At 40.4% G+C, this 14,890-nt stretch overlaps 1 protein-coding gene across 4 annotated transcripts in view; it reads right to left on the reverse strand.

The window, feature by feature from the left end:
* The window catches only part of FIP1L1 (factor interacting with PAPOLA and CPSF1), a 34,312-nt gene that overhangs the window by 15,376 nt on the left and 4,046 nt on the right, over nucleotides 1-14,890 (reverse strand). For 2 of the 4 annotated variants that reach the window (XM_081875805.1, XM_081875804.1), the window contains exons 4-12: nucleotides 14,133-14,236; nucleotides 13,429-13,490; nucleotides 12,953-13,060; nucleotides 12,247-12,377; nucleotides 11,888-11,956; nucleotides 8,710-8,819; nucleotides 7,282-7,389; nucleotides 3,852-3,945; nucleotides 2,475-2,631 (exon numbers count right to left, since the gene is read on the reverse strand). In XM_081875805.1, coding sequence (XP_081731931.1) covers nucleotides 2,475-2,631; nucleotides 3,852-3,945; nucleotides 7,282-7,389; nucleotides 8,710-8,819; nucleotides 11,888-11,956; nucleotides 12,247-12,377; nucleotides 12,953-13,060; nucleotides 13,429-13,490; nucleotides 14,133-14,236 — 943 coding nt within the window. The remainder of the gene's footprint in view (nucleotides 1-2,474; nucleotides 2,632-3,851; nucleotides 3,946-7,281; nucleotides 7,390-8,709; nucleotides 8,820-11,887; nucleotides 11,957-12,246; nucleotides 12,378-12,952; nucleotides 13,061-13,428; nucleotides 13,491-14,132; nucleotides 14,237-14,890) is intronic. The other 2 variants (XM_081875807.1, XM_081875806.1) reach the window with 1 other exon arrangement.

The following is a 14,890-nucleotide window of genomic DNA, read 5'->3' on the forward strand; positions in this document are numbered from 1 at the left end:
TTATTTTCAAATGGGCTGAAAATACAGGAGATAGCAAACAAAATCTTCTGGCTGGGCTCATCTCATCAACCTGTCTGAAGGTTACCAGTCCTCTGCTGCTTTCACCAAAGGGCTCAACTAAAGTCACAACACATGCAGATTTATTTTAACTTTGAACTTCAACAGATGAAAGCTTCTTCTTTAATATTGCCTCTTACTTGTAGGTGGGACTAGAAGTTCACCCCCCAAGGCTTAGGCTAATATTATTCTTTACATTCCTATTTGAAGGCAACACATCTCCTATTTATCCAACCAACCACGTATGCAAGTGCTATGCTACAGAATTACTGTACTTTAAATGTTGCTCCTTTTTTGTTCAAAGGTTTCCAGCATAACCACATGGCAAGCTGTATACCAACTGCACAATTATGTTGTTCAAGAACGGGGATCAGCCACAAGAGGCCCATGGAGGTCGTTTAACTGGCCCACGAGCCACCCCCAAACTGAACCGCCCACTCGGTGAGACCTCATGCGCTGCACTAAACCGGCAAAGTGTGGCGACTCACTTCCACAGCACCAGAAATCGCATCTGTGCATGCACAGACGCCAGAAATCGTGTCTGCGCAGACACTGGAAAACGCGGATGTGCGCGATCTGGCACACGGAGGGATCTCCACTGAAGTGAACCGGCCCAGGCAAGGTAAACCTTGCCGACCCCTTTTCAAGAGCACCAAGGCTGCAATCCTAAACATACATACTACAATATAAGTCCCATGCTCATGACTGCACTGTAAATTTTCATGGCCTTTTTGTACTACACATTAGCAATGCATTACCTGGGCTGTGTATAAAAACGATTTTAGTTTTTCCTCTTTCCCACTTTGTTTAGCCCATATGAATTTAAGCACACAGTAAAGAATGCAATTTGCCAAAAACATGCCAAATTTGAAAGGGGCCAGGAAGAGAGAGAGCAAAAGTCTTAGAAAAGGGACATCATCTGGAGAATGGAAAGTAGGGTCAAAAACCCCTTTAATGTTTACAGGGTCAGAGAGACACATGGAAAAGAACATAGGCAAAAAGGGAAAGCAGTTTGGTATGGGACTGCTTTTGAAGACTAGCCCACCTCAGACATCCACTTCCTACCATGCTAGGCAGCAGTTAAGGTCATTGAAATAAGAGTCACAGACAGTGGTTTGGCATTACTGCCAGAAGCCTCTGTGCAACTTTCCAGCCAGCTTCATGCCAACTGCTGCATTAGAAGAGGAAGTAGAGGCTCATATGCAGTTGCCCAATGCTTCCAGGTAATCCAGAAGCAAACTGTGTTTGTCCAGAACTACATTCATGACTCCCCTCCTTCCCTTGCTGGAATGAAATTGGTTGGAAAGTCATGCAGCCGCTGTGCAGAGATGTGAAATCCCAGAAAAACACAAACAGAAAATGAAGGAAAGCCCTATACGAATCATAGGAGGGTAGGAATTAACTTGATTTTGAGTAAGTGCATTTCCAACAGAAACGTTTGCATCAATGGAATTATGTCTTTAGCGCTATGCTGAATTCCACCCATGGTGTCTGTACTGAGCCATAGATGTTCAATGTAGGAGTTCCTTTTGTTTCTTGATGGATAGAAATCAAGCACTATGTACTACAGTAGAATCTTGGTTTTTGAACCTAATCCGTTCCAGAAGACCATTTGACTTCCGAAACGTTCGAAAACCAAAAACTGAAAGCAGAAGCCTCAATAAAATAGAGAAACTCAAAACGGAAGCCGCGTGGACACATTCAACAACCAAGGTTCCACTGTAACTCCAAATAACAATTGTTTACCATAATGCTGATGCAATTTTCAACTCGTTTCCCCACTATTTACAAGTATATTGGGTTACAAAATATTTGTAATTATGGTTTGAATAAAAACAGTATATGTCATAAAGCAGCTTAAGATTTAATGTAAGTGAAATGATTCATAATGCATTTCATTTTCACAGGTGACTGAATAGCATTTAGGTTTGCAGTTTGCCTAGGCAAAGGTTTAAAAATCAGTGGAAATTTTACATCTCAATTGCTTTGCTTTAATTTAAAGCAGTGATGGGAGCATGGCCAACATTTCACCAGCTGGCATCCTTCCTTTGATCCAATTCTGCCTGGAGGCCACAAGTCACCAGCCCTTACATGAAGCAAATTGTAGTTGAATGCAACGTCAGTGAAGTAAGGGGATCTTCACCCGTGCAGAAGAAAATGCAAATAATGAAGAAAAATGCCTTCGAAGGAAAGATGAGGAAAAGATGTGAAAAACCCTTCATAAGAAAGGACCATGTGAAGCCAAGGTAACTCTTGGAAGTTGTCAAGCAAATTGCAAATCTTTTACTGGCCAGAAAAACATCAAATCCCAATTATAGATAAATATATAAAACACACCCTGAACACAACTTTAGATATCTAAACAGAAACACTGCTAATTATGGAGTTTTTTTTCCTTTCTGCATCTTTTTTTTTACCTGGAGGAGGAATCAGAGGGGGAGCAGTACTGACAGATGGAGGTGGCGGAAGAAAAGGAGGCGGTGGAAGATGGGTGGGAGGAGCTCCTGGAGGAAAAAACGGAGGGGGCTTGGTAAAACTGTTGTCCACGTCGGCACTGGGGCGTTCAGAAAGAACCTACAAAACAAAACCAACATTACAATTTTCTTCTGAGAAGGGGGGGGGGATGCATATTTTCCCCTAATTTACAGATTAAGTAAAGTTTTTTCTGAAATGAAGAAACGTGCATTTGCCTTCCAACAGAAACAGGAGAAATTTATCAGTGAAAACTCTGAAGATTAAAAGGATAATACAGGTCGTTGCTGGAATATCCTATGCATTTTGATCTCTCACTCTCTAACAAACACTTCTAAAAGTATGCTGACTTGAAATGAGAAGATGCAAGGTGAAACTTTGACAACACACGAGTGTGAGCATGCTGGGGCCAAACATTACCCTCAATTCTATGTTGCATTAGCAGTAAAGCATGCTGATGACTATAACACCCTAAGAGCACTCATTGCATAAAAAGGTAAAGGGACCCCTGACCAGTCGTGGCTGACTCTGGGGTTGCGGTGCTCATCTCACTTTACTGGCTGAGGGAGCCGGTGCACAGCTTCCGGGTCATGTGGCCAGCATGACTAAGCCGCTTCTGGCGAACCAGAGCAGCGCACGGAAACGTCGTTTACCTTCCCGCCGGAGTGGTACCTATTTATCTACTTGCACTTTGAGGTGCTTTTGAACTGCTAGGTTGGCAGCAGGGACTGAGCAACGGGAGCTCACCCCGTAGCGGGGATTCGAACCGCCGACCTTCTGATCAGCAAGACCTAGGCTCTGTGGTTTAACCCACAGCACCACCCGTATCCCTTACTCATTGCATACCATACTTTAATTAAATGTCTCCTTTTTCAAGGGGCAAAGACTTGTAACCAATGCAGTACTACGCATTGTCTTGTCAGTGCAAAGTTTTCCACTAGAACAATAGGACTTCTCCCCCTTCTTTCCAGTGCATACCCCACACCCTCCCAAAATCTGTTCCGTAGTGTTGGGGGAACTCCAAGAACAGATTTAGTGGATGTGCGGGGGAGGGGGGAGGAGATGTCCCACTGCACAAGTGTAAATCCTTACACTGATGGGACGGTTACATTGGATACAAGCCACTGGGTTCTTTCAAGCTGCAATTCTCTCCAATTTCTTGACAAGTGGCTTAATCATATATATGCTTTCTATTTGCTCACTCCTTTTGCATATCAAATATTATATGCATCACATTTTCAGTTCTTTAAACTGAAGCTAAGGTGAAAGCAAAATCAGTCTTGTTGTACCCAATACGCATATGTAAGAGGGGAAAAGGAAACCTGTATGTTGCTGTTTTCATTCGCACGCCGCCTTCCTTCTACTCGGCTTATTGTGATCGTCTGTCCAATCACATCTATTGTACCAGAAAGCCTTCTGAAAAGAAATATAAAAGGGAACTGTTACACTGATACAAAGGACCAGAGCAAGACCTGGGGGAACGCATCGCAAGCCTTTCAAATGCCTTGTGCATATGTTTCAAAAGGCTATTATTCAAGAAGGATAATCAGCTGGTGGTTTTTTCTGCTTCTTTGTTTATTAAAGGCAGCAAGATCATCTCAATAGATGATGTGTCATCCCCCAAGAAGAAACATACTGTACTTCTGTTTAAATATAAAATTCTATAACAGCGGTATGACTGAGAATTAGCAATATGAAGAGGAAATAAAAAGGTAAAGGTACCCCTGACCATTAGGTCCAGTCGCGGACGACTCTGGGGTTGCGGCGCTCATCTCACTTTACTGGCCGAGGGAGCCGGCGTACACCTTCCAGGTCATGTGGCCAGCATGACTAAGCCACTTCTGGCGAACCAGAGAAGCACATGGAAATGCTGTTTACCTTCCCGCTGGAGCGGTACCTATTTATCTACTTGTACTTTGACATGCTTTCGAACTGCTAGGTGGGCAGGAGCTGGGACTGAGCAACTGGAGCTGTGGTTTAGACCATAAGAGGCATCTATTCAAACCTAGGATATACTTGCTTTTCTATTGAAGAAAAAAACCTTGAAATTAAAGGTGGAGGTAATAGAAGCTCAAGTTTCAGAAGATTACTTAAAATAAAAGATTTCATGACTAAGAAGGTACTGATGAACTATTCACGCTGTGCATCACATATATTAAAGCAAGGCACCTATCCAACAACTGAAACTCTGGTAGTCAACTAGTAGTATACAACTTGTGAGAGCCAGGTTCTCCATCAACAAGTGGAATACATGTTGTTACTGCTCTCTGCACCTCCTGCATTCAGGCTGAAAGCTGGATCTCCCCAACAAGGCAGATTCAGCTTTGGAGTCATATGTTGTTGACCTCTACTCTCAATCCTTAGATAGGCAATAATATTGGCTAGGAATTATAGTTCTTTGCCCTAAGAAGAGAAGATCAATTCTTGAACAGGCAGTAGTGATGCCTCAACTATAAATCCTTCTGACAGGCACGTTTCCAAATCTGCTGTAACATGCACCCCAAAGGGAAGCAGACCTCAACTTTTTTCTCTTGGTGGTTTCTAGACAAAGTATTACCATTCATATCCTACTGAAGTAAATGGCAAGACTCCCATAGATTTTAAGAAGGTTGCACCTCATCCAAACAAAGCGAGTTAACGTAAAACCAGAGTATTCCCTCTCCAAGTATGACACAAAGCCAGCATACAAAAGCTAGCTCTCAAGTGTTACTCTTACCTCCCAATATTCATGTGGCTGAGAGGACAGTCAAAATTTGTGGCCGAGCTCAGAAGCGGGTTGAAAATGTGGATAGCTTATTCTAACACGCCATTTACATAATCTCTTTTAAACTGTTTTTAATATTGTATTTTACATTGTTGAGACCCGCCCTGGGACCTTGTGGTGAAGGGCAAGCAATAAATATTCTATCATCATCATCATCATTTCCAGATTAACTTTTAAGGGAAGGGAACACCCCAGTTTTCCCCTTTAAGAATTGACATTTTTCTATCCCTGCATAGTGCCTGTAGCTACAGAAGTGAAATAGTCTGGCAACAACAGTCAACAACTTTAATATTGTTAAAACAAAACACAGCTAAGTCAAACATTAACTACCAGTTGATAAATATATGGATGAATGAATTCTACACTAGTTACAAAGGAGCCAAAATTTACAAACAGCTGATGAGAACATAACCTAAGAAAAGCCTCAAAATCTTCAACAGTAATTCAAGGGAACACGCAAGCAGGCAAACTAAAAGCAGAAGACAAACGCAACCTTTTTGCCAGCAGTTAAGAATTTTAGGGTGTTAAATAGTGTAACCTGCTCTGAAAAAAACAGAAAATAATGGTTAGGAGAAAGATGAAGCTGCATTGATCATTAGCAAGAGGAAGAGGGTAGCAGCAAGCATACAGAGGCAGACTATACACCAGAAAATTAGGAGCCCTAATCTGTACTTAAAAGGCTTCAACATTCAAACATAATATGAACTACACTGACACGGGTCCACAATTTCAATCAACTTTACTCAGCATGATCAGTATTCTACCATCCTTTGGCAAGCACAATGATGTCCAACCTTCCTTTCAACCTTGGAGTTGGGGAAAAGGTAGGGCAATAAGGTAAAAGACAACAAATTGTGTCCAAAATCAGCAGACAACAATATTTCTACAAGCCTATTTTGTGCTGCGATTGTAGTGAATCCAACAGAGCCCTAGGTATCTCAGAAGTACTGTTTAACTGTGATGATGATCCCTGCCTCACCACCCCACCCCAGCTTCAAGGGGTCTGGGGCAAAGAGATTGTCCTGGAAATCATTTAAAGTTTCAGAGTTATAGTGGAAGGTCAGGGCCAAGATCCTGCTCCTTGAAGAAGTGATCAAGCCAAGCAAAGTTTGTGGACCCTTGAATGAGTACAAATCAGAAACCACTAAAAATACAGGTTTAAAATCTTATACTTAGGAACTAGGTGGGAAAACAAAGTTAATACAGGGTCTGCAACATGTAGATTAAATAGCCAAACAAATCAAAACACAAAATATCAGTGCCTGAAGACTGACAGAAATGACACATCTAGCTGGAGGCAATGAGCTAGTAATCAACAACCTTTTTGGAGAGAAGTAGGACTATATACCTACTATTGTGGCAACTGTCACAAAAGCTGTTATTGTTAAAAGTGATGGAAGTTAATGGTTGGGAGGTTCATCCTGTCTGCAAAGAATTACTTTGTAATTTCACAAACTGATTCTCAAAAAGTATGGTGCTACGGTGTGCAATGAAGGGATGTGAGGCCACCAGCTATCTAAAGGTATGAGTCTGGCAAGTACTGGATAGGTGTCCTCCTTGCGTTCCACAATGGAAAGACGGGGATACACAGGCACACACAGTTTACAAACTAGTTCATATTCTGTTTGTTAGCAGCATATGAAGCCTGCTATTCTGATGTGAAGCTTGCCCTATTTCTATGCTTTCCTGTTACCAAATGATTATTATATTGAGAGAGAAGGACAAAACATACCTGGTTTTGATAGTATTAATCCCCAGATATCACTGCACTCTAAGATTTAGCACTTTTGCTCTATGTAAGAAGTGTGGCTATTATTACCCACTACATTTATACTTTGGAATTAAGGGTAGGGGTTTGTGCTGCAAAATCTGGGCATACACTAAAGTCCAGAATACTATTCTACAGCAGCCTTGCCTAAACACATGCAACCAATGAGTAAAATGAACATTGTAATTCAAAAAGGACCATGTCCCTTTTAACTTCTTACCTTAGTTCCGGCGATTCAGCCCTCCCATATCGGTCCTGCCACTTCCCAACACCTGAACTTGTTTTTCTGGCTGCAGTGCTCGGCTGTGACTGAGAAGAGGCGCTGTTTCTGGTGAGATAAATTTTCTAGGTCTTTCTTTTCCTCAGGCATTACCCCACTTTCAATGAACCCCCAATTGGCCTTTCCACATAGGAGACATAGAGTATGTTGTCCCTTATTTATGGAAGAGAAGAGCAGAAACAAAACCTCCTCAAATCTATCCCTTTTTGACCCCTTTCCTTCTCTGTGTAAGGTGTCCCAGACTTAATTATCCAGGTCTCTACTGGGGACTCTGATCTGGCTTTCCATTGATGAGGCATAGCCAGTAACGCTGATATCAAGAAAAAGAACACTAGGTCATTGTGTTTAACCCCTGAGTTTGTGTCACTTTCCAGTGATGATAGGGCTAATGGTGGGTCAGGCGTATGTTCCTGGCTCGTGCCCAAACGAGGAAGCTATTAAGCAAAGGAAACAGGCAAGTACAGGGTTCATTCATGGAACGCCAAACCATGGTTAGGTTTTTAATATTTGAACCAACCCTTGGCCCAGTTTGGATATCATGATAAGCCAGAGTTTATCACCAATCGGCATGAGCCAAAGCTAGCCTTTGATGCACACAGCTAGTGCAGTCAAGGAAGAAATGTCTATATTTTATTAATCATGACTGAATGATGTTCATTCATCCTTTGATACATCGTTTAACAAAATCCCTAAGCATTACACACAGATTTACAATCATAAATCACAAGCAAAAAGTCAGTACATAGTATCAAAACACAGAGTAAAATAGAGTAAAACATTAAGAAAAACATTAAAATAGAAATACCACCTGTGGGTTACTACAGTGCTTTCAAGAAAATATATAGTAAGCCTTGTTCAAACCCTAAACTGGTTAATCTTAACTACTGTTTGTTAAAACAAAACTGTTTCACAAACTATGGTCTGAATTTGGCTCATTTCAAACAAGCTATACTTAATGCATTGTGTAGGTGAGCATGTTGCTGATAAGATACAATTAATGGGGAAATGAAACAAAAGCTTCCAGTCTAGTCCTTGTGGAGGAAGGACAAGGAAAGCAGCTTGCTGCTGTCAGTGATTTCATCATGTAGTCCAGCTCATTATCTGTACTTACCTAGCACAGATGCTTTAAACAGGGACCTAAAAATCCACATTCTTACTATTGATCATGCTAAAATATAATTAAATCCCTTTAACTTTTCCTGGTAAAATTCCACACACTTCAAATACATCTAGGATTGCAAACTAAAATATGAAAAAAGGTTAAGATTTGAGACAAGGATAGCAAACTTTTCTTTTATTTAGTTTAAGAGAATGGTAACAAATAGAAGGTATTTTCTCTCTATGGCAGTTTGAAAATATCCAACTGACCTGTTTGATGGGATGCCTGTCTTGAATAAGGGAGGGGGAGAAGTAAACTCAGTTTTGGTTGGTGGAAGTGGCATTTCTTTCTCCATGTTTCCAGTTCTTCCCTGCTGCACCTTCAGAATAAAGTATCTTCATTAGCACTGTCTAATGTATTGGGGTGGGGGTGGGTGGGGAGAGGAAGCATCTTTAAGTCAAGTACTTAAGTCAAGATGCTTAAGTACAGGGCTGAAGAACAAAACTCTTAAGGAATTATGGCTGCTCATCTTAGCAGATCTTGCGCAGGAAAATTATGGCCTGGATTCAAAGACTGTTGCAACTGGTTCCATGTACCCAAAAGAGCCTGTGTCGCCCACACAAGCCTGTGATAAACCTTCTTTCAATCTGGGGGAGTTTCAAAAATAGTTTGTGCTACAGCATGAAGATCAGATAAATCACAAGAGAACAAGTGAGAAATAAAAAAATTCCACTGGACATGTTTGATGAATGAGCATAAAGTAACTCTCTGAATGCCAAAAATGTTTGTATTATTTTGCTGCAGCCTACATAAGATTTTCTGTAAAGCATACTTCTTCAATGTGGGAGAGGGACAGAAACTGAAAATTATAGTATGGTGAACTTTTGAAAAGTTTGAACATCTAGGTTTCTACCAGAACAAAAGCAAAACAAACTCATATGGTGTCCACTGTGGAAAAGCAGTTCTTCATGGCATCTGGAGCAAAAAGTAAAACACAGATGCCACAGTAATTGTAGTCTCATTAAATGTGATCATCTCCTTTCAGATAATCACGCCAATCTTCAACATCAGAAAGGAACAAGGTTACAGAACGATTGTGTCTCTAATTTCGTCTTGCGAGGCACCACTGTAAATTTAAGAATTCCAAGCCATTGAACAAGGACTGTAATAATCTAGACTAGTCTTCATGCAGACTGTCCTGCACATGAACTGTGTCATTAAAAAAATGCCTCCCACTTGCTAAGAAAATTCTTCTTCAAGTAAACAAAACTTAACATACAAATTAAGCAGAGACAGGAATCAAAACCCTTTCTTTTTACAATAGAGCAGGGTGCTCTTAGCTACTTGCTTGAGGCACCAAATAATTACTGCTATATATGTGGCAATAATGTATCCCTTTATTTAGGCAAAGAGAACATTGTGGTGTTGTACAGCTAATTATGACTGTATAAATTGCCAAAGAGCAGGCCAGGTGGGGTAAACCCAGTGGCGTAGCGTGGGGGGTGCAAGGGGGGCCGGCTGCACCGGGCGCAACATCTGGGGGTTAGGGTTAGGGGGCGCAAATCCACGGGTTAGGGGGCGCAAATTACTCGCCTTGCCCCGGGTGCTGACAACCCACGCTACGCCACTGGGTAAACCACATTCATTTTCACAGCTCCATGCTCAGAAAAGTCACCAACATACCACTCCAATGCCATCAAGTAGTCTCAGAGAGCAGAGCCAACTGGACTGTTAAAACTCTCCAATCTGGGCATCCATACTATCACCAAAAGGCTAATGTATTCCCAAAGATCTCCCCCTATTTGAAGGCAGCAAAGCACAACTAGCCTTCAAATTCTCACCAGATGTTAGTGAAAAGCACCACTACCACAGAATTTTAAACCAGGAGCATTCAAAGTCTGCTACTGCAGTGCAGTAGTCGGAGCTCTGAGTTTGAATGTGGAAAGCCAAAGTTCAAATCCAGATTTAAATATTAAGTTTGCAAAGTGGCCTTGAAAGTCACTACCTCTTAGAATTGTTGCTAGGCTTAATGCCACCCTGAGGTCCTTTAAAGGATACAATAAAAAATAAGAGACAAATGAACTAGGAAAAAGCAAACTTCAAATGATTAGTATTACATCAGCCTTGTCTAGATTAAACATCAATTAGGTCTGCTGTACCCAGAATTGGAATACTGAACGCTAATAAAGAATGGAAAACTTGGCTGGTGAATCCAATCCAGAATATCTACTCAAATTTACCTGCAGGCATATAGTATGCACATTGATCAGACATTCTTATTTATATAGTAAAACTAATATTAGACAACTGTGCATAAAAAGCGATTGGTAACTGGTTGCCCTTGGGCTAAAACCTCCTCCACCTGGCCCCTACTGGCCCAACCTAAATGAAAGTGTTTTAAAGAAAGGGAATTGTATAGTTCCAACTTTCACTTTAAGAAACAAAGAGCTTGCATGAGCTTACACATTCTATTCAACTGTACTCACATAGGCATTCTGGAAAAACAAAGCACCCCCATCAATCTTTTTCCAAAAACATATTGGTTCCTTGGCACCAGGAACCTACTCATCATTTCTCACCATGTTCCTTAATATAAAGTTTTTACACTCAGGTGTCCACAAATGCAGTTGCCAATGGAGACCTCCTACCATTTATCCAGCACGAAGCAAGGCTCCTCTCCGCCCCCAAGTTCTCCACACAGCACAGAGATCTCAAGAGGACAGAAAACTCACACACTTCATGCAGGAAAGAGATAAACACCGCATTGCCTGTGAGTCCTTCTACATGAATGTATGGCAGGGGAAAGGCAAAATCCCATGTCTAGGTTCTAACGTCAGAATCAATCCATGTTCTTGCTGCTTCCCAGTATCTTTTAAGGCTAATAAAACTCTCCCTGGAGCTATCCATGCACATCAGAGTGAAAGGGTCAGTGACAGCTGTCTGCCAACACCAGCCAAAATATATGTTCCTCTATTCTTACTGCCAGCTTTATAGTTATCTATGAGGGAGTAAATTGCTCTCCCCCCCCCCCAATAATACAGAAGTGGATCATTCCTGATATCAGTGAGAGAGAAGGGGGCACAAGAGAAGCCATCCATTCAATTGGTTCTGATCATTCTCCAGCATGTTTTCTCACTGGAATACTGCACAGAAAATAAAAACACATTAAACATCGACACTTCCATAAACTAGAAACTCATCTGACTAAAGGGATGCAGCATACAAGGAATTAAAGAACTGCCATAGCAATCATTAGTACATTAGGCCATCAAGTCACAGGCTTGCAGCAGCAAAGGTAAATTACAGGGTTCTACATGCAGCACATCTGGAGTATACATCAAAACACTTGGGGAAAACAGCTACGCCCACTTGTACTTAGATTCAGACCTTGGAAATGGTATGGCAAACAGTGATTAGAGTGACTAAGGAAAGTTTACCAACATTCACCTTAAAAAGATTGTATGTGCCATCTGGAATCTCTGCCCCTGGCGTTACTTCCATAGCAATGTCTTCGGCCTAAGTTAAATAACACATTGCCCATTAAAACACCACATTATGGACTGATGGGCTACAATACAACTAACAACAGGTTACAAGCTAGTTGTAGCTTGGTGGTTCCACACTATCAACACAAAGGCCAACAAAGAAATGGAGCAAAACTTCTGGGTGACAGGAAGAGGAAAAAAGGTAGGTATGTACTTTGAACCACACAAAGACTTCTAACACTCACTGCGGATACAGTGCTATTCCAACTTCAGAAGGAAAAGCATTTCCATAATTTGGTAATCAGAGAGTCTATTCATTACCGTAATTTTATTTGTCGTTGAGGTAACAGGTAAAATTTCAAGTCCCATTCGTATTCTCTTTTGTTTTTCACAGTATGCTTTCCAGGTGTCTTCATTAAACCCATAATTGAAATAATCTGAGAGATCAGCACCTGAAGAGGGATAAAACACAAACAGTCTAAAAGTTACAACTCAACTGGCAGAGAAGAAGGGAAATACCCCGTCCTCCACTAAGCTGTTGGTTTTTAAGTGAAACATAGCTGAAAACCATTCTAAAAGGGGGTGTTTTCTACTCCTCTCTGCAGCACGTATTAGCTACCAGCAGTGACAATTAATTAACTGCAGTACCAGGGAGAGGGCACTTGATAATCTAGCAAAGAACAACTGCAGCAAAGCAGAAAACTCCAAGCAGATGCTCAAGAGACACCTATGCAGTTAAGAGGACTGCTCTGTTGATACGATGATTTAAAAGATGCACAGGCATATTCTTGTACATGAAAATTCATTTATTTAAGTAAGGGTTTATTCCACATTGATTTATGAAATTAACAACACAACTTCTTATTCATAAATTATGTTCATTGGGTTCTGAGCAATAGTGATCACCCTACTTTCTAGTTGACTAATGGCTTAAGTTCTAATTTGCTACATCGAAAACCCACATTTTTATACAATCTCACTGACAAGCTTCTACAGTGATAAAAATTCAAACAGCAAAATTTGTTACCTGGCTTTCTCCAAGGTTTATCCTCAAAGGAATCCAAATCAACTTCTAATAGTGGAACACCATTAATACTTCCTGGTGCATCCAGATCAACTCCTTTCACTTTTGCCCCTACAAAGAAGTGTCAAAATATTATCGTAAGAACCATCACACTATTAACAATTCTACATCCAGAATTAAAGCATATCTGTGTTTATAAGCCTGACAAATAATTGAAAACAATGAAATAACTACAGATACAGGGGGAAGAAAAACATTCAATAGGTACCCTGGGAACATCTCTCAGGAGAACCTACCTAATATTGTTGAGAAAAAAATTATTGCAATGATATAATTAATAACTTTGCAGTTGTACATAAATGCATTCATTTTCAATGTTTTTCTAATTTCTTGCTGTACAATAATGATTGGGATAGTCAGTACAGAATGCTGATTTTTTTCTTCTATTTTTTATTTTTGATAGCACAAAAGACGCTTACCAGAAGATCCGTAAGATCGTCCTCCTGTCTTGATATTGAGATTCACTGGGGCTGCTCCATACCTAAAAATTAATGTTTGTATTATTAAGTGGAAAAAGGAAGGTTGACAGCTGCCAACTTTAGCACCCATTATTTGCACATGAAACAAAGCCTAATATTTTGTAAGCACATTATCCAAGCCACAAAAAACCCCTCAGAATTTGAGGAACATGCTGGCACCATATTCCCATTTTGAATCATGTGTTTCAAAGCATCTCCAGCATAAGCGCTGACTTTCAATATTATGAAAAACCAAGATGTTGCATTATAAAACTGTATTATCTAGAATCAGTTGGATTGTGTTACTTTTTAATTAGTCAACCTGGCAAAGTACCGAAAGGGAAAAAACTTTTTATTTTGAGCTTTGTATGTTACTTATGAAACTGGCTTGATCAAACACATGACCAGATGGTTGAAAAACAAAAAAACAAAAAGTGTTACAAACTTACATGTTTCCTTGCTACAGTTTGACAAGGGAAGTGAATATTCACTTGCCTGCCTTAGATCAGATTCATTGTGTCATGGAAGTCAGATGCTGAGCCCGCCAGCAACCAAGCAACCAAGCAACCAACCAACCAACCAACCAACCAGTGATACGGGTTTCCAATGCAAACTAGAGTAATCTGCATAGGATAATCTGCCCCACATCACTGCAGACAGCTTACCCATATTGTGGGGCTCCTGTTTTAATATCTCCTATTGTGACCTGAACATCGTCTTCATCGTCATCACTATCACTATCACTGTCATCCTCGGCCTCTGTTGCTTTCTACAAGAAAAAAGATCACAGTTACAAATTACATTCAATGTAAGTAAGTGACCAACAATGGCAGACTAACATTTAATAAAGTACTTTCACTATTTTATTTCAAAATAAAAAATAATGTTACTGCTTTTTTGATATCTGGGTAATATTTATATCATTTAAGACTTCCAAAAAATAAAAAGCTAAGCAGAAAACTGAGTGTTGAGGATAAACACTGACATCTCAAGAGAGAAAGAGGAGGAAATCTGGCTCATTTCACAACCGCAGGACATTTTTATATGTACTACTATGGTGCACCACTAAAGGCAATATGGGCTCTGCCACTGACTTACAATGGATGTGGACACAAGCATCCTCACTATTACGGTTTTCTAACTAGAGCTGCATGAGAAATAACACGATAATAAAAATAAGTCTGAAATACTTGTGCGTATGTCCATAATATCCATTGAAAATACTGGCTGGCATCAACCAAAAATGCTATCAAATGCATTAGAAAGCTAACCAGCCACTCCTCCACAAAGTTGGACAAATTACTCACTGATACTGCTAGCTTTGGAAATATTATTTTAATCTCCCCCCCTTAATTAATAGTACTAATAATCCATGAATCATTCACAGTACAGCCTCAAAAATAAAATGGCACCAATTTATATA

The sequence above is a fragment of the Podarcis erhardii genome (assembly GCF_964252035.2).
Source record: "Podarcis erhardii genome assembly, chromosome: 9".
Classification (NCBI taxonomy): domain Eukaryota; kingdom Metazoa; phylum Chordata; class Lepidosauria; order Squamata; family Lacertidae; genus Podarcis; species Podarcis erhardii.